This window comes from Cydia amplana, chromosome 10 (assembly GCF_948474715.1).
Source record: "Cydia amplana chromosome 10, ilCydAmpl1.1, whole genome shotgun sequence".
In the NCBI taxonomy this organism is placed as follows: domain Eukaryota; kingdom Metazoa; phylum Arthropoda; class Insecta; order Lepidoptera; family Tortricidae; genus Cydia; species Cydia amplana.
In genome coordinates, this window is record NC_086078.1 from 11254974 (window position 1) to 11274797 (window position 19824).

At 36.5% G+C, this 19824-nt stretch overlaps 2 protein-coding genes across 3 annotated transcripts; one reads left to right on the forward strand and one right to left on the reverse strand.

The window, feature by feature from the left end:
• Positions 1-2596: 2596 nt before the first annotated feature.
• Positions 2597-14213, reverse strand: LOC134651400 (protein FRA10AC1 homolog). Of its 2 annotated transcripts, XM_063506500.1 has the most exons (5): positions 14092-14195; positions 11056-11334; positions 4525-4684; positions 3264-3488; positions 2597-2667 (listed from the first exon to the last, which is right to left on the reverse strand). In XM_063506500.1, the coding sequence occupies exons 2-5, from the start codon at positions 11326-11328 to the stop codon at positions 2597-2599; spliced, it is 729 nt and encodes a 242-aa protein (XP_063362570.1). In that variant the 5' UTR covers positions 11329-11334; positions 14092-14195. The 2 variants fall into 2 exon arrangements, with proteins under 2 accessions (XP_063362570.1, XP_063362569.1); XM_063506499.1 differs by lacking the exons at positions 2597-2667; positions 3264-3488; positions 4525-4684; positions 11056-11334 and adding an exon at positions 12012-14006 and having other exon boundaries at positions 14092-14213.
• A 1001-nt stretch (positions 14214-15214) lies between these two features.
• LOC134651828 (ribonuclease H2 subunit A) lies at positions 15215-18350 on the forward strand. Its single transcript, XM_063506943.1, has 6 exons — positions 15215-15391; positions 15483-15712; positions 15978-16121; positions 16568-16715; positions 17274-17357; positions 18072-18350. The coding sequence occupies exons 1-6, from the start codon at positions 15247-15249 to the stop codon at positions 18257-18259; spliced, it is 939 nt and encodes a 312-aa protein (XP_063363013.1). The 5' UTR covers positions 15215-15246; the 3' UTR covers positions 18260-18350.
• Positions 18351-19824: the final 1474 nt, after the last annotated feature.

The following is a 19824-nucleotide window of genomic DNA, read 5'->3' on the forward strand; positions in this document are numbered from 1 at the left end:
AAAGTGTGGCCGACGCCATATTGCCGAGAACTGAACATGGCGGTCTGTAGTGCTGGGAAGACAAGTTGATATTTGATAAGGATATCGATAAACTAAGTTGTCATCATTTTAAACACATAAACCTACTAGATCCACTTAAAGAGAAGAAAAACATAGTGTACAAAAGGTGGACTTTATACGTCTTATGACATTCTCTACCAGTCCACCTTAAGCCCTAAGCCTGCCTTAAGGCAAAGCAGAAAAAAATGTTGATGTTGGTGTGTAACTTAAGATAACATATAATTGAGAGAACGCTATTTGTTGGCTTATGAGTCTTTATGACGGCCGTTTGCATTATCGATACCTACTCTAGTTCATGATCGTACTAATTACGATTAATTAAGACGATAGTGGAGATATCACAAAGTTGCAATTTAATTAATAATATAAATGCATAGATGGTCAGGCAAGTCTTGTCGGTAGAAAAAGGCGCAAAATTCAAATTTTCTATGGGACGATATCCCTTCGCGCCTACATTTTTGAAATTTGCCGCCTTTTTTTACTGACAAGACCTGCTTGACCATTTATAATTAGCGCTATTGTGAACTAGGGTACCGTTATTAGTTAAATATAACATAAGAAGATTATTCTTCCTATGTAGAATAAAACAACATTCATACACAAAAATATTCTTTATTCATTTCTGATTCGGAATAATACAACTTTGTTCAGGTAGTTCCAGAAAGATTCTTTTTCCGTTTGTTTTTTCTATAATATTGGAAACGTACATCAAGGTAAGTTTGAATTACACTTTTCATCAGCAAGAGTTTGTGTTTTGCCTTATATTTTCTGTTCCAATGGTTTCTAACCATTTTTTTCTCGTACATTCAGTTCAGATTTCGGTAACCTGAAAAAACAAAAATATTATATAATATATGATTACTTACTTTCCCTCAGTACAACCGCTTTCAGGATACAGGTTTTAAGTATATACATATATACTTGGTCAACCAGATCTTTTCAGTAGAAATGGGCGGCAAATTTGAAAAATGTAGGCGCGAAGGGATATCGTCCGTCGTAAAATGAGATTGGTCCAATTTTTGCTAATTAATTGAAAATATAAATTTACATACAAAATCTTTCAAATACATGTTAAAATTCTTCCCCAAACTTTTCTTAAATTCGATATGAAAGCACATCACTAACTGTCAAATGTACTAATTTCTATAGTACGAAAATATCGAAAATAAATCCTTAATTTATTCCAATATATCGCAAATAGTATTTATTGGCTAGTTATTAACTAAATACACACCATAAGAAGGCAGTCATCTATGAAATAACAAATATTTCAGTTAAAATGTAAACATACCGGTGCAACGACAAACTTTTCCGGTTTTCCTTTTTTCTTGAGCCACATCCAACAAAACTGCACTTAGGGATTATGTCCTTTCTTGTCCTTAACCACTACACCACATTATTAAACAAATATATTCGCAAAATTTCCGAATATCCAATATTTTATTTTAATAACAGAACACTTTGACGCTTCATGTACCTTGGAAAACGTGAACTGAATATGGCGGACCGGCCACAGTAGGCATGTCACGTGACCATCAAATGAAAAATGTTGCCATAGCAGAACGCACTGAAGTATTGTTATCCTTTTCCACATAAGGGAAAATATATTGGTTAGAAAGTGACAACATAATTTTTACTTATTCTGCATCGAAATGCTTGGTATTTGTATAACTGATTGCATGTATAGAACAATATGCCGAGTCCACTCTTTTATACGTCATTGCAATGACAAGTCTGCACTCTTTTCGTGAATTGTCAAATCACTTCATACAATTTAAGGCTCTATGCTATCCAGGTATGGTTCGTTTTTGCCGATTGATGACATACATATTTCATAATTTCGTGTCAGATATATAGGCGGTCCGTCTGCCATCCCATGTATTTGCATTCACAGTGGAGAGATATTTATGCCAGATGAGAGTAATCACATAATTTTTATTTTTATGACTCGTCAAATATTTTTAAGCGACCTGATCCGATATTTATGCGGATACAGACTAACGATGTTTTTGCCGGCCACAAAGCATCACATATTTTTACCGAGGTAGTGTCGTCATATACTTATGCCTCCAATGGAGCATCAGATATTTTTGCATGGCTGCCTACAGTCATATATTTTTACTGGTGACTGTACCACAACAGTAGGGGCTACATAGAGAAGCCTCCTGATTATTGGCGCGACGTATGTGTAAATGTAAAGTTAACGTTTTCGATTTAGTCGACGAGGTGGAAAACCCTATAACGCGTGCATAAACTGTAGAGGGCAGCACCTGCTTGTTGACGTTAAGTGTCGATTTCAAGTTTAAGTTTTCGATTTAATTCACAAGATGGCATGTACTTACGCGCAAGGGTTACTCTACACACTCTACAGGGTTGGAGTATGCAGTCAAAACCCTTTTAATAACTCTATCTATTCGTTTTACCAGCTTTCATAAATCGCCCTAAGGCCCCTAAGCTAATAGTTGTACACAGAAATAGTCTTAAACAGAATCTCAGGAATGACAACGTTGCTCACAGCTCACAGTCAGCCATAGCGTCATAGCAATAAGTCTTCTAAATACTCTGCGAATTCTTCTTCGCGAGATTTCTCCTCAACTTCTTGCACTCCTGAAAATAATTACAATTGCGTTGAAAAATAAAATATAGTTTTTACTCTTGTAACGCCAAGACCGCTACGCAGTTGCGAGTAGGTATAAGTCGTAGGTACACAGAGTATTTTTTTAGTGGGACAGTATGGGAAAATCCGAAACGATTGAAGATAGAGGAAAACTGTCTCAGGAGCCATTGTTACCATTAGGTAGTTTCTTTGTGAAAGAATTCGTGCATAGTCAACAATTTGGTCAAGTGAGCCTCTATGTTAAGAGTTAAGAGTATATATTATATAATCACCCTAGTCGAGTTTATAAACTGACGACCGGTCTGGCCTAGTGGGTAGTGACCCTGCCTGCTAAGCCGATGGTCCTGGGTTCGAATCCCGGTAAGGGCATTTATTTGTGTGATGAACACTAATATTTGTTCCGGAGTCATGGATGTTTTCTATGTATATAAGTATGCATTTATCTATATAAGTATGTATATCGTCGCCTAGTACCCATAGTACAAGCTTTGCTTAGTTTGGGGCTAGGTTGATCTATGTAAGATGTCCCCCAATTTTTTTTTATATATTTGCAAAAATAGCAAGTCTTTCGCCATCAGTGACTTACCTTTCTTCCACAAGGATTCGTCCGTTGCCCCCGCCTCGACGGCGCTCGTCGAAGCTGCCGGCTCCGCGGGCTCACTAGGCGCGCTTGGTTCTTCGTCGCTACTCTCTTTCTCTGATGAAGAATCTTTGTTTTTCGTCTTTTTCTTTTTCTTACTCTTTTTCAACCTTTTTACTTCACGCTTCTTTGATCGATAGTTCAGTTTGTCGGAGCATTCTGGACACAAACCTGGGTAAAAAAATACCAATGTAAATCGCTTTGCTGGAAAAGCCGTGCCTGCTAGACTGTTCTATCTAAAGCTAGCTACTTATTAGATTATTTTATGAACAAAAAGTAGAACTCATCAATTTAAGATAATACGAGTCTATAATTTAGGTGTGCGGATTATTCTTTAATTTAATAGAATGAGCATATTATTTTATTTATTTTTAACTAAGTATCATGCCTAATCCAAAAAAATACCTAAGTCCAAAAACTGCGGGTTTAACTACCTACAGGCATTTTTACCAATCAACCATAGGGCAAAAAAATTGAATAGTTTAATTATCTTCATAAAAATGAATACAAGGCATCCCAACTAAACCAACCTTCTTATCGTCGTTCTGGATATATCAGTCAACCTACAATAAAGCTATAAATAAATATCTCAGTGGGTTGCGACCTACGTAGCGTGGCTGGTTATATTCTCAGCCGATGCCTCACACTCGAATGAACCGAAGGCTGCTTTATTCCTATAAAAATAAGGTTCAACAAGCCTTTACTGTTAGAGAAAGAACTGGAAGCGAGCCAAATGGCAGCGTTAGGTTGTGGCAAGTCCTTACTTTGGGCGGTGAACTAAATTTAGCCTTTGGCAGCAGTCGGTGGATTGCAAAACAGGCTTCTGAGATGCTTCCTACATGTGAGAATAAAAGGCATGTTGCTTGGGTTTTAGATACGTTTATGAGCGTGTAGGTAAGAAGGTGCTCTTCATTATTAGGAACGGGCTTTAGGTACTGCTTATCTGAAGTATTTAGCTACTCTATGCAAGTACGTAATCGGTCAATAGGCTCGCAAGCTTCTTTCAGGATCATTTAGTGTTCTAAAAAATTAAGGCTTTGCTATATTCGGATGCTTTAGTACTTAGGTATCTTGAAACGGCACATTGAAAATGCGCTCCGGTGCGGCCCGATTTCAGCCGGTCGGTGGGAATCGTACATACCTAAATAAAGACAAAGCCGTAACTTTATTCTGAGAATACAAGAGGTAATTTGATATCAAAACTTACGTAGTTTGACAAGGGCATTCTTCTTCTCCCCATCCTCGACATACGCGAAGTTGACCTCCCAGGATCGGAGTCCAGTGGCGCTGGTGCAGTGTTTGCTGCCGCACTGGAACTGGCCCTTGCCGGCCACCACCTCTCGCTCCACTCGCCACCGGAGTGCAACCTGGTTCAACATATTCAAATTGCATGATTATTGATTCATCATCATAACTTAAGAGCTTTGCTCTTGTCGGTGAAATAATCGCCAATCATTTCTTTCTTGTGTCAGTCTTTTAATTTCCTCATACGACGCATTATTTTTTATTTGGCTGAGATAAATTATTCTAGGTTTCCCTTCTTCTCTTGTCTTTTCAATCCTGCCTTCCAAGATGTTTAGGAAACAGTTGTCATGCCGTATCAGGTGTCCTACCATCATGCCTCTCCTATATTATTGAATGACAAAAGTGATTAAGTAAATGGTTTTAGTGAACAACTTCGCTTGAGAGAAAAAATCCCCGGACTCCATACCTAATATTACGCGTCGGCTACTCTGAGCTCTCGAAGTTTTCTATCGTATAGCTATGATTCGGTTTCCTGATGTCATGGTTGATCCCATGGGAAAAGTTGTTCAGTATGACGTTCTTCTTCACTATATTTCAATATATTATGACCTCGTAATCACCTAGTAAAGGGTAAGGGTTACGGGGAGCGTTGCTGGGGAGCGGCAAGACTGGGGTCAGTTCGATCCGTAGCACGTAACAGTGCAGCCAACATCTGTGTGTGTGAGTAAAGTCCTCAATTGGGTTAGTGTGGATAAGATAATATTAGGTACTACACACTACGAACCAGTTAACTGGACTTAAGTGGATTCTTCCTATTTTGTTTCAAAACGCCATGGGATTGTTAATTAGATTATGAGATAATTAGACACTTATTTAGAGTAAAAAGGGGAAACCAGAGTTAAAGGCACTTTTTATTCTACGGCAACCAAAAAAACCGCCCAAGAGCGTGTCGGGCCATGCAGTGTAGGGTTCCGTAGTTACCCTTCTGTCACAAAGGGCTAAACGGGGGCTGTTAGTAGGTATTTAATATTTATCCTGTACAATATTTTTGTCGGCATGATTGATTTATACATAGTATATACCTAGGTACGAGGGGTATTCAAAATATTCTCGGTATGAGAATGAAAACAAACAAGTACGAAAAGTTTGATATTTTTATTTTTCAATATACTCCCCCCCTATGTTCATACACTTAAAAGATCGATCAATTATTTTTTTTAATCCCTCGTAAAAATAAATTTTATCTTTCGTGTAAAAATGCTCCTCCACTGCCGCCTTCAATGCTTCATCGTCAGAAAATTTATTTCCACGCAGATCCTTTTTAAGATTGGGGAGCAAAAAGAAGTCGCTGAGGGCTAAGTCCGGACTATACGGTGGGTGAGTAACAGTTTTAAACCCACATTCAACAATAGCTGCCTTGGCAATATGAGCAGTATGGACGGGGGCGTTGTCATGCAGAAGCAGAATACCTTTGGTTAACATTCCTCGCCTCTTTTCTTTAATTACATCCTTTAATTGACGTAGAATGTTAGCGTAGTACTGTCCTGTGATATTTACACCTTTTTCTTTATAATCGATTAGTAATACTCCTTCACAATCCCAAAATATCGTGGCCATGACCTTGCCAGCTGAAGGGATGACCTTGAACTTCTTGGGATGAGCTGAACCCTTAATGTGCCACTGCATGGACTCTTGTTTACTCTCTGGGTCATAATGATGAACCCAGGTTTCATCTCCAGTAACTATTCTTTGCAGCACCTCATCAGGATTTTCACCGCACAGGTCAATAAAATCGGAACAATAAGCTACACGCATGTCTTTTTGAAGCCGAGTCAGCATTCGCGGAACCCATCTTGCACTTACTTTTGACATATTAAAATGGTCATGTATAATATCATGTACGGTACCAATAGAGAGATTGGTTACTTGTGCTATAGATTTTACCTTCACTCGACCATCTTCCAATATAAGTTTTTCCACTTTATCAATATTTTCTTGTGAAGTAGCTACTACAGGCCGGCCAGGTCTAGGGTCATCTTCAATACTCTCCCTTCCGCGTTTAAACTCGCTTGACCACTTTTGAATGGTAGATAAAGAAGGAGCAGACTCACGGTAAACACAATCCATTTCCTCTTTTATGGTTTTTTGATTTTTACCCTGTTTTGTCAAGAATTTTATCACGCATCGATGTTCTAATTTAGTTAACATTGTCAATTCGCACATGATGTTCATGTTTGTTCAGCAATTGCAGAAAAACAAAAGACCATCTCGGTTCGAATTATACTTTTTTTTAATGTCAATGAATAAACCTTAGCGGCCAGTAACGAAAGAAATTTTAGAAGAGGTCGTAAGATATCAATACCGAGAATATTTTGAACGCCCCTCGTACATCATGCTGAATTGCAGCTTTCTAGTACCAGTGATCACGGAGAGCAAAAATTGGGACAGACAAGCGGATATGGCTAAGGATGCCAGTTGACTACGGAACCCTAAAAAATGATTGTTAAAAATCGATACCTACCTAATAAGTATCTCATAAATTCCTATTTATAACTGTCTAATATTAGGTACATACCGCAAATAAAGCTACCCATTTTATATGTTGGTCTGTAAACTTATTGAATAAGACCCAAATAAAAACTTAGATAAAGAGATAAATTCGTCTTTGTTGAAATTATAATTGTCTCTGTATATACTTACTTAACAGTGTTTCTTGTATTTTTTCTTCGCACAATAAAGCATACAAGACATATGTAAGGTGCATTAAATTATTTAATGTTTACGTAACTACCTACATCTAAGACTTATCGTAGGTATTTCGTTAATATTAGGTAGGTATATACATTCAGCACTAATAAGTAATAATTATTAGGTAGTAGGTACATTCTCTAATACCTAAAACTTATAACAAAAATTGTCTTTGTAAGTAGAACAAATAGACTGTTACATATACTTTTGAACACGAACTGACGAAAACATATCTCTATTTGGAAAAGTATTCCAGTGTGGCAGATAGTTTTGGCGCGTTGTTTCATCTGCTACTATTGATGCTGTACCTAGGTTAGGTACTTTATATCATACCTACATTACTTCAAAAAGCAAACATAGGCTTGTAATAGGAAAACCGCAAAATACCTGCTACGTCGCTAACATACTAGAGTATTTTATTTTGAGTCAATAATTTAAAGAACTTTAAGTAGGTATACCTACCTACCTAGGTATTCTTTCGAGACTGCGCTAAGAATTCAGTCTCGAATTGCAGTCTTAAGTAAAGTAGGTGTAGGTATTACTAACTTATTCCGAACGAATTTAAACAGAGACTCGAATCTCTGTAGAGTCCCACAGGAGACAACATCAAAAAATATTTTTTCGATCGTACAACAGAACTATTGGTCCCTTGAACTTTTGGAATTTCATGAGTTTCGTGACATTGTGCTTGGCTGATGTGGATCCTATTATACTTACTTTACTCTTTGGTATGCACCCTGTTTAAATTGTCACCAGACACTAGCCTTGTGTTATATCTCTTTTAGTTTACATCGCAAACGGTCTAGAACACAAAATGAGCACATATAGGTAGGTTAGGTTCGTTAGGTTAGGTTAGGTACGACATCTTCAAATGGCCGAAGGCCAAACCGCACAGAAATAGGAGCCCCGCAGCAGCGGGGCTCCGTCGACATCGCTAACGTAAAGATAAACCGACGAAATGTAGGTAAATAAAGGTCTAAATAATTGTAGTAATTTTGTGTTCTATGTTCTAGACCGTTTGCGATGTAGACTAAAAGGGATATAGGCAAAATATTACACTAGTCATTTTGTGTTCTAGACAGTCCGAGACCAACCCTTACCTACTGCTTTCATTATGAATTCGTGTTTCTATCCCCTTAAACGACATCCATTTGATTCTAAATATTCCATTATAGGTACCTACATACCTAATTCTTATACACTCAAGAGTAAATTGCTCTCTCTCACAGACATTGTCTTCGCGCTTCAGCGAACGTTTGCGTGCAACTAACGCGTCTCCAAAATCATAACGATACCTACCCAAAAGTACCTCTACAGCATTGATATAGTATAAAGAACTGGATACCCAATCAGCCGCCAAAAATGGCCCCACAAAAGTGATGTCAAAACAGATCATGCATTACTTTTTCGTTTAGTCTTGTTTGAAACGCTCAAATGTGAAGTTGTCAACAATTACGAAATGTGCCGTTAAAATATGTAAAAATAACAATGATAAAACAAGGAAAAAGGATGGAATGTATTTCTTTCGGTTAGTTCTTTGGATAGCATTACATAATTTATGTAATCTGGTGGTAATTTTATGGTTTTGAATAAATTAATTTGTTAGTACCAAAGAAGGGATGTCAAGGAACAAAATTCTATTGAGTCGATGTGAGGTCAATATTTTTTTATATTTTTATATGGAATTCATAAGAAATAATATTATGTTTAAATTGAAGATTTCCAAGAAAACCTATGCGACGTGCAAAGTGGACTGCTATTTAATTATAGCAAGAGATAGGGGTGATGCAGTTTTAAACAAGGCAAAACGGCACTTGTGTGTTTGGCCCATTTCCCTGTTTCCGACATATACACCACCAATAAGGGCTTATATCGACTAACTGTAAATGCTAAACCTGTCGGAACACAGTGACAACCACAGGATTTTTTTTTATAAAGTATAGGTAGACTTTATAAAAAAAATCCAATCAGTATCTAAATGTCCCCGTGCACCCGTGCTATGAGTAAATGTAGATCTGAAATACACAGTTATTTAATAAGTAGAATTTATTTCAAGGAAATTAGTATTTAAAGACGTATACTTACGAATTAAAAATTTAATTTGTTTGAATTTGAACCACGAATTAATTTTATTTGAGCTCCCGATTAAATTAAATTTGTTTTATTTATTACTTCAATTTTAATATTTTCCTGTACAGTGTGTCTATGTATTAACATATTAAAGTGTACCAAAGTGACTCCATTCGTTCATTATTCTCGTTTGACGTTGTTTGACGTAAATACGTTACGTTTAGTGCCATCGGACTAAATTTTTTAACAGTGTTGGTACTTATGTTTGCAAATTTGACACTTAATGCTTACGACATTAAGCTCTTTTCTGTACGAAACATTTATCTTGACTCAAAATTTACGTAAGCGTTTTTATCATCAATGCAAATGGTGCGAAACGTCATTGAGATCCACATTTCTTGACGTTTTTGTTCTGCTTTGTGTGTCTATTTCTTTTATATTAAGTCAGTGCTCTACAGTCTACACTTACCTAATAAGTAGGTAGGTAGTTATATATTCAAGAATTTCAAGATTGACCTCTTAGTGCCGGATGGAAAATTAAATAGGTTGACTGAACACGAACGTTTCGGACTATTTATTCGTTTATAAGTAAATAGTCTGTCTAAATAAAGTTGAACCTCCAAAAACGAGGCAATTTCAAAAAGTCTGTAGCAGGCGGCTCTTTGATACCTAACAAGGATTGCATAATTTTTATACTTTTTATGATTTCCTGAATGATAATTATACCATTGACTATACCTATTTAACTACCTGCCAAAAATGCCAAACCCATTGAAAACCTTCCTATCTAGATTAGATAAACAGTAGTAGATTTATATCGCCAGTTTATATAAATAACGAAGACCATCGGTAAACAGACCTTATAAATAGCTACAAACCGATTAGAAGGAGGCTGTAAGTTTCCGTTAGCGCACGTTATAATAATAGCGCGGAGGCGAGGGTACGCGCTCGAGCAATTCAGGTTGCGCCCATTGATTCGTAACATCCTTTATCCAAAGCGCCGACCGACAGATGTGCGTTACTGTTTAAAGTAGCGGCTGTATGCTGTCAGATTCTTAAACACGTGAGCGAGCGCATGCACGTAGCCTCTTAAAAAACCAGTATAACGTGATCTCTGGCTCCGGTCGAAAATGGAGTGCATTTACACTGGTTCGCTTCAGTAGTTTCAGCTGTCAACTCGCTAATCTTTTAGAATGACACCCCTGTTCTATATTTAGCTCGTCCGAAAGGCACTACGGCCTGCGCCTGCAATCATTGTTGCGCTCCCCAGTAAATCACAAAAGGTCTCGCGGGCAAAAAAGGCAATAGTTCATAGGGGAGCGGCCCCAGCCTTATTAATGCTAGGGGACGTAGTCGCTATTGTTGTTAACTCAATTTACATTACCTTTAATGTTGCCTTATTCATGGGAAGCCATTTGGTGTACCGTTTTTTACCGAAGTAAAATAACAAAAACATTACAATTAAGTATTAATTGACCCTCTCGATAAAACAAAAGCCTGGCACATAACAAGGCTAAGTATGCAGGATGTAAATCATTATCTTACGTTAATTAGAATGCAAACTAATCACGTAATTAGATAAACAATATTGAAAATAGAGGATAAATATACATCAATACAAATCCTATCGAAGCCTGACGTCCGCTGTTATTTATAATATGTAGCTAGTACTTACTCTGTTATCTTTGTATCTTGTTAGATCGCATATACAGTATTCTTTGTAGAGTTTGTCATAATATTTCTTAGCCAACTGGCGCTCCCAGGTGTCGGCAACGTCCTCGTCGTCCCACAGGAACCTGTGGTTGTCCCGGATAACGTCGAGATCGGTCCGGTCTCGGGACGTGTCCCGACCCAACACCCTCGTAGAGCCTTTCTTGTTGAGACAATAAACGTTAACTAGGTACTTATGTAGCTCATACGGATTAAGATTACGCAATCTCGCAGACATTGTAACCTAGAACAAGGGAAAACGCATTAAATAAAAGATCCTTTGAAACAAACAACTCTTTAATAAAATCGAAGATTATTACATTTTCAATAAAACAGTTTTATAATTCATATCAAACGGATCTTATTTCTAATTGTCATGTTGAGTCTACAACAAGGTGCATTCGCGCTCGCAGCGCATTGATGTCGCATCAATAAATAAAACATTTGTGCATGGTTAATATCTACTCTGAATATTATTGTCAGTCTTGTAGATTTTGTGTATTTTCTCCACTTGGCTCAATTTTATATCCTTATTCTATAAACAAGTCATGCAGTTAAACATCTAAATATTTAAATACAATAAATATATTAAAATATAATAAATCCATACTCCTAATTAAACCTCTGCTTTTCTCCTAATTAATTATAAGATATTGACAACCAGTTAATTGAAAGAGTGGCACAAATATATAATGCTTTGGTTTTATAGCCAATTGTAAAAATAACTACACAACTAATATCTTTGGGATTTCATTTAAATATCTATTTGGCGCTTGAAGGCAAGTTTTATGTAGCAAAAGGATTTGAATGACAATATTTGTAAAAACAACCCTTTATATACTTCTAGCTCACATGTGCCCACAAGTACAATCAGTGGAAAACAGTTTTAGGATTAAATCATAATTTTGTGATGATTGGTAAAAATTAGCCAACTATTTTCAAACATTCTACTTGTTCACTTGGCTTACATTAATACAATTACTTGAGACCATTTGAAAGGGATAACATTACAATTTTTTTCTCGCATTCACAGTCATTTAGCAAACTTATCCCCCTTTAATTAATACATTGGTTAAAACTACGAATTAATGATTTTCTGTGGTAAATATTGTTATCCATCAATGTATAAATATATTCTAAGAAATTATTTGGTATTGTCCTTACAAAAGGTATTCATATGCATAGAATAGGCACATTAAAAATATTATTGCTTTGGTTACAACACAGACACAAGAGTCACTTATAAAAAACACTTATCTAAATTTTGGCATGGGAGTCCTTTACAAAGTACAAGTGATATTTTTATTACCTTCTAGAAAAGTACAAAATATATAAAGATTTAAAGCTCTTTCAGAGCCACAGGAATAATGATTAGTGCTGTTGACCCCATTTCACAATAGGCCTGAGCTATCTTAAGCAAACATTAGGCTGACGGCTATCGGAATCTTTGGACATTTGACCTATATTACCCACAAGTTAATATCACTTTATCATATCTAAAAGGCAACTTTGGATTGAGATATGTGTGACCTTATTATAGAGCACCTGTAAAGGCATTTTCCTAATACACTAAAGTATCCCAAACATGCATATATAAATCGCATAAATAATGAAGTCCTTAACCTAAACAAAAGCAACTACAGCAGCACACCAGAGTGAGGACACTCGCATAAACACACCATAATGACTAAATTATGAACTAGATCATGATTTTTCAATTTGGTATAAAACAATGCAAATTTTAAATAAACAAACATACTTGACTAAGTTTTTGGCAATTAGAGAATGGGAAAATTGTCTGTGCAATGCATCCTTCATGGTATTTCAACTTTAAAGAGGTATAGGCTTGGAAAATATAAAAGTCTTGGTCCCATGACAGATGCATAACATAGTTCAAAACTATAGTGTACATGATATCCCATCACCCATGGGTTTTCTCATGTTTTTTCATATTGTCGGAGCGGGTAAAAGCTTTATCGCAAACTCCACAATAATAAGACTTCTGTTTCGTATGCACAGTCATATGCCGAGACAGTTCACTCTTAGTTACAAACTTTTTCTCGCATACTGTGCAGGCATGTTTGCGCACATTTAGATGGAACTTCATGTGTATAGAGAGTGAGCTTGACTGTGAGAACGCTTTGTGACAGAGTTCACAGACAAATGGTCTCTCACCCGTATGCTTGCGCAGATGGTTCATGAAACCTGTCTTGGTATAGTCCTTCTGACAGAGGTGGCAGAAACTAGATTTTGAGTCCAGCATCCCAGGGAAGTGGCTGTTAATATGTTTTCTTAGCTCCCAGTAACTAGGGAATTTTTCTGCACACACATGACATGGATATTTCTTTTCTTCAGTAGGTTTGGCGCTACAGTGGTGTGCTGATAGCAGTTGTTCACTGGGAAACATTTGGTTGCATTGGCTACACATATGACTAGCCTCAGAATCAGTAGACAGGGTGACCTCCAAATAGTTTTCTATTGACATTACATTCCCATTAGAACTATCGGCGTCGTCATTTTGCACCTGGGACCCTTGATCACCTACAGAAACTTCTTTGGTATCCATTTTCTCTAAAAAATTCCTAAAATCTAATGAGTCTTTGGTCAAATTGTTATTGTCGGGCTCTACGAGATGTAGAACCGGCGACTCGCTCGGCGCCCGCTCCGGGGACATCTTTTCGTTGTCCGAATGGTCTGGACGTGAAGACGCGTTGTTGTCAGACTCCCAGTCATTTTCGACGATTTCCACATCCGAATCGGAGTCTTCGGCACTAGAAACCGATTTTTTGACGAGGTGGAAACCAATATCATCGAATCGCAGCACGTTAGGAGGAAGTTTCACCCCCACGATAGCCTGAATCGCCTGCCATGAAAGCTCCTGGGGGTTGTTCTGCATATTACTCGCACTACTATAACCTACAAACGAGTATTCAGTGATTACCAGATTTAGAAACCTTAGTAAATAAGCCAATAAGTGATCATAATAAAATTGATTATTTACCTCTTATAAGTACGCGTTTTGGACTAATAAATAAGCAGATGACACTATGATCTACATCTAAAAATATTATGCACTGCACTTCTCCTACTCTTTATGGTTGCGTCTTTGACTCTTTGTCATTTCATTTCATTTACATGGGCATAGCTAAATAAAAGGGGTCCCAGTGCTTAAAAAAATGCTTGTAAATTTTCTTTTAAAATATATATATAATTTAGGGGAGTAAGTTTTTCACTTTACTTTTAGAAAATAAATATTCATATTTATTTTAATCTCAGTTTGGATAAAGAAAATAGAAATGGTTTAACCGTATATATAATTACTTTAGTCAATCGACACACAAAAAAAAATTTTCAACCATAGATTAATGTTGCCATTTTTCAGATAATTATTAGTATTGAAGGGATTTAGAGTCGGACCAAGCTAAAAGGCCAATTAGATCCACTCTTACTAACGGACCCGATGTCGGACCTCAGGAGTAGTTTTTTATTTCAAGAAATCGGGCCCGCTCGCAAGTGTGGATTTAATTAGCCTTTTACTCTGTATGGCATTCGTAATGACAAAGTGCGGCAATGTGTGACGTTCCACGGGAAAAGGTACCTTATGGCACTTAGCGCTTACGTCGCATAGCACCGCAATTGTATTGGAGCGGCGTTAATAATAGCGTAGGCGCCAACCGCCATAAGGTACCTTTACCCGTGGGACGTCACATGTATTCATTAATGACAAATTTCCATGAAAAAATTACGTTTATATACTTGGTCAACCAGATCTTGACAGTAGAAAAAGGCGGCAAATTTGAAAAATGTAGGCGCGAAGGGATATCGTCCCATAGAAAACTTGAATTTCGCGCCTTTTTTTACTGACAAGATTTGGTTGACCAGCTATATGTACTAAACATTCTTTCATTTGTTCTCTTGATAATGTTATGGGATATTAAGGTACGAATACTGGCAACCCCAACACACATACGTCAAATACGTCAATGTCAATGTCATGTCAGGTCAGTTATCAACAATGTCAGTTTCAGTTTGGCATTGGCAATTTTGGCAAAACAAAAAATATTTAAGCGGGAAATTAATTAAGTAAATACTAACGTAAAATACCTCGTTTAAACAACAATACATTACCTTACCTACATATTCTTAAATATAAGCTATGGAATCCTTACAAGCACTTCAGGATTTCATAAAAACTAAGGACAACTTTCGAAATTTTGTGAATTCTTCAGAGGTTCCTGCTGTTTGTAAAACCGAACCATGCATGCTTGGGGTGGATGAGGCAGGACGTGGCCCAGTGCTTGGTAAGACCAAGAGGAATATACATACATTACCAGGCAGTTCTAGTCCTGTGCGAATTTTATTAACAGGTACATAATACTCAAATATTTTTAGGGCCCATGGTGTATGGCGTAGCTTACTGTCCCATGAGCCAAACGAGCGTTCTCAAGGATCTAGGCTGTGCTGACTCAAAGGCGCTCACTGAAGAGAAACGAGACGATATATTTACGAAAATGCTCAGTGAAGATGCCTCTTTAAACAACGTGGGCTGGGCTGCGGAGATTATATCTCCTAACTACATATCTAACTCTATGTACAGGCGAGCAAAGCACTCATTAAATGAGGTAATCATGAATTAATTCTTATTCTATATTTCTATTGCCGTAATCTGATACTTTGAGATTAACCAAATTTTATGAATAAAATGTTACAATTGTTAGAGTAACAAGTACATATTTCTTATAACTTTAGTTGTTAGATGATGGTGAAAGACTATAGGGGAACTAGTCAAACTGTTATGTTGAATATTATTAGGTATAAAATTCTTTATATAGTTACTTAGTCTTTTTGTTCCTAAATTACATTAATTTGAATGTATAAATTCTTCAGGTGTCAATGAACTCAGCAATAGACCTAATTAAGAAAGTGGCAGAATCCGGAGCCAACATCACGGAGGTGTATGTGGATACCGTGGGACCTCCGGAAAAGTATCAAGCAAAACTCAGTGAAATCTTTCCCAACTATAAAATAACTGTATGTATTTTTTATTTAAAATTCCGTTTTTTGTTTCGGATAAAGTGCCGAATATTCGGCACATATTTATTATTACTTTTGTCTTGTTGCAACACTGCAAAAGCTCACTTGTAAAAATAACTGTTCCAAATTTTAGGTACCTATATGGAAGAGTTTTTGGGAAAAACGCATTTAATCAATTTGCAGGACCAAAGTGATGTCATAAGAGCTCAGTTTTGTGCGGAGCACTAATAAGGGACATTTTGTATTTAAATCACCAATCACTAAATCCCCAAAATAAATTGAACCAAAATGGTCACCATTTTTTACCCTTGAGCTCTGGACATTTCATGTGTCATGTGTGTTTTGTGTGTTTCATCTATGTACTCTCTATCTCTCTAATGCAATTTCGGCCTTTTCCCTTATGGTAGCAACTGATACTACCCTAAAACTAATTATGATTCCAGGTAGCAAAAAAGGCTGACTCCATATATCCCATAGTGTCAGCCGCTAGTATTGTAGCCAAGGTGACGAGGGACCATGCACTGAAGGTCTGGCAGTTTAAGGAGGGATTAGAGATGACACATACTGAATTTGGCAGTGGATATCCTGGAGGCAAGTTTATTCGGTCTTATTGGCCTGTAATAAAACAGTAGGTATAAATAATAAATAACTATGCATTCAAAATAAATATATCTATATAAATTTTGGCAAGCTTTTTTTAGATTGGTTTAAAAGTTTCTGATTGAGCTGGAATTTTGCATACATATTTAATTGACAATGCAATATTTTTATTACTTAGGCTAGGCCTGATGATGGGCACCAAAGTGGCCATCTCTCTCTAACAAAACAAAGATATTAATTCTATATTAAGCAGAAACATCTGTGTCACCACACAAGTGCGAGTTCGAATCTCGCCCATGGCAGTCAGTTTTTCCATTATACTTTATTCTTAAACACATAACATATAGTTTATCAAACAACTGTCTCATTTCAAGCATAGACAGAGAGAATCATACTATCTTTGTATTACACTAGTACTAGCACCCAAAAGAAAAGAATGAGTATATTTTTTTTGTTCTTATCATTAAAATTGTCTTGATAAGTATTAGATAAAGTAGGGAGGATGTTACTTTACACACAAATACATTTAAAAAAATCATCAATTTACAGACCCCCTAACAAAGAAGTTCATCAGAGAGCAGATTGACTATGTGTTTGGATACCCAATGCTTGTGCGCTTCAGCTGGTCTACAGGTAACATAAATTATAACATAAATAATCATAAGAACTATTAAAAAAACCAGAGACTAGTAAATATTCAAGACACCTCCATACAACACCGCGTTTAAGCTATAGGTAATATACATAGAAGGTAGGATCCTATAGAAGTGGTATACGCGTGCCTCCGTGAGGGACAAAACATAAGCAATGTGACACTATGATTGGTCGAATTTATTTGTTGCCCACCATAACTCATATTAATTTATGGTGGGGAGTAAAAAAAAATGTGAGACTGTGACAAGGACAAACAATAATAGCGCTTTCGCTGCTATTCCTATTGAAAGATACATAAGACTATCCCGTTCGCTCATTTCCCCCACCCATCATGCCTTATCCAGTTAAAATACTAGATTCATGTTAATGTACTAATATGTATAATCTGATACCTACTTGCTTTGATGACTTCTAAACGTAAAATCCGACGATTATGGGCACTGTCATATGCACATAAGTACCTACACTCAATAAATATTTATACATTTCGGGGATCTCGGAAACGGCCCTGACGACGAGCTAGGTCTTATCTCTGGAAAAATGCGCATTTATTGAGATTTCATAACTTTTCCGAGCAAAGCTCGGTCTCCCAGATATTTAAAGCATAATAAGAACATTTTATGAATTTCTTATTTAGTCACCATCTAGTTTTTAGACTATTAAACCAGTAAAATACAATTTCCTGGTCTCCAGCTGAGGTGATGCTGCAAGACAAAGCCGCTACCTGTATATTCGAACAAATTGATGACGAACTTCCTAAGAAAAAAGTGAAAACAATCAGTTCTTTCTTCTCTGTGAAATCTGAGGATGGCGAGAAGAAAAGGAAGAGGCATAAGTTTTTTGAGGAAAGGTATTTGTCTATGGATAATGCGTTTGAATAAATGTAGTTTAGTGAAATAAAGTAGTGGTATACATATTTTGAGGACCATTCTGTATTGTAATATAATGAAGCTTTTGTACACTAGTAAGTTAATTAGCATTTGAAAATAAAATTATCATATTTCTTATTCGAATACACTACCTTACCTGTTAGTATAATCTTATGTAATGTTATGCATTAGCAAAAACATTATTTTATACGTCCGTTAATTACGTGAGGTGTTCAGGGATGGCGGGAGAGGAGGGGGTCAAACCGAATGTCACTAAATATCACGTAGGGTAGAGGGGGTCACGAGAAATATCACGTAATTTTTTCTGACAAAAATGAGTGTATAAATGAAGGAACATTACATTAAATTAAATTACAATAGTTCTAGACGAAAATAAGACGAAAACTGACACAATCACACAACCCTCCAAATACTACTTTTAACAAAAATAACAATGCAAATTATTTTTTTTTGTTAAATTAAACGCATTTATATTCTAAATACCAATTTGGAAAGATCTCGCGTGAGTTTAGGGGACGCAAATCTCACGACCGACATCTCACCAGAGGGGGAGGGACATAAAAAAATCCTCAAAAACATCTCACGCAATTAATGGACGCCCCCTAATACTTGATTACAAGTTTTCTCACGCAATTAATGGGCGCCCCCTAATACTTCTTTAAAACTAACTTTGAATACCTACATTGTAAATACATGAATGCAATAAAGAACTGATAAAAACAAAATATATCACAAGTGTTTTGGCCAGCGCTGAGTTTCCAAAGAGACAAATCAGGTGAAAAAACATGCACTCAGAAAAAATGCTCAATTCAAACCACATTGACACTTAATAAATACTATACTTACTCGTAGTTCTAAGAAATCTGCCTAAGAAAGAAATTACAAAGATGACGTTATAGGGTGGTCATTTCTAATTTAAACCTCCGACGCAAAAAAGGGGTGTTATACTCGTATGTTTGACGCCAATGTCTGTCTCTCCGATTTCGATGCTGGTTTTTTTACTTTTTTTGCGTGACACTGACTTTTCTTTCGGTGATTCTTAGCTATGTTATGTTTGATAAACGTTGATCCAGCAGTTTGAAGAGTATTAGCTCTTTTCCAAAATGATGTAAGGCATTTTTGGCATAAAATTGATTTTTTTGGCATAACTGGCCGGAAAAAGCACAACAACGGGAGTTGTGGAGATCAAGGGGAGAGACCTTTGCCCAGCAGTGGGACACTATTGTAGTGGGTTTAATTTTTTTTTCATTGAATAGTTATTGCTTATCTGTTAAGTCATTCAAAAATTAATTTTGTTAGTATTTGATTTCATTTAAGTACTTGTATAAATCCTATTGTGTAAAGCCTTTGGAAGTAATTAATTGTGTAAATAGTAATTAAACTGCACTTGTAATGGCAGTGGCACCCCAGGGCCCGGATGTTAATCTTACTTTGCAAGTGAAAACTCTTGTTATTGCATTGCTGATCAGTAGAAATCGCCGTCAATTTAAATACATTTTATGTAAGTAACTGTCCTTTCTTTACCCACCTACGCCAAACAATGTAATGGATGCATG

Coding starts and splice junctions, on each gene's coding strand:
- LOC134651400 (XM_063506499.1), bottom strand. CDS start 13,986: ATGCAGAACAACCCCCAGGAGCTTTCATGGCAGGCGATTCAGGCTATC.
- LOC134651828 (XM_063506943.1), top strand. CDS start 15,247: ATGGAATCCTTACAAGCACTTCAGGATTTCATAAAAACTAAGGACAAC. Junction 15,713..15,977: donor CAAAGCACTCATTAAATGAG/GTAATCATGAAT, acceptor TAAATTCTTCAG/GTGTCAATGAACTCAGCAAT. Junction 16,716..17,273: donor TGGCAGTGGATATCCTGGAG/GCAAGTTTATTC, acceptor ATCAATTTACAG/ACCCCCTAACAAAGAAGTTC.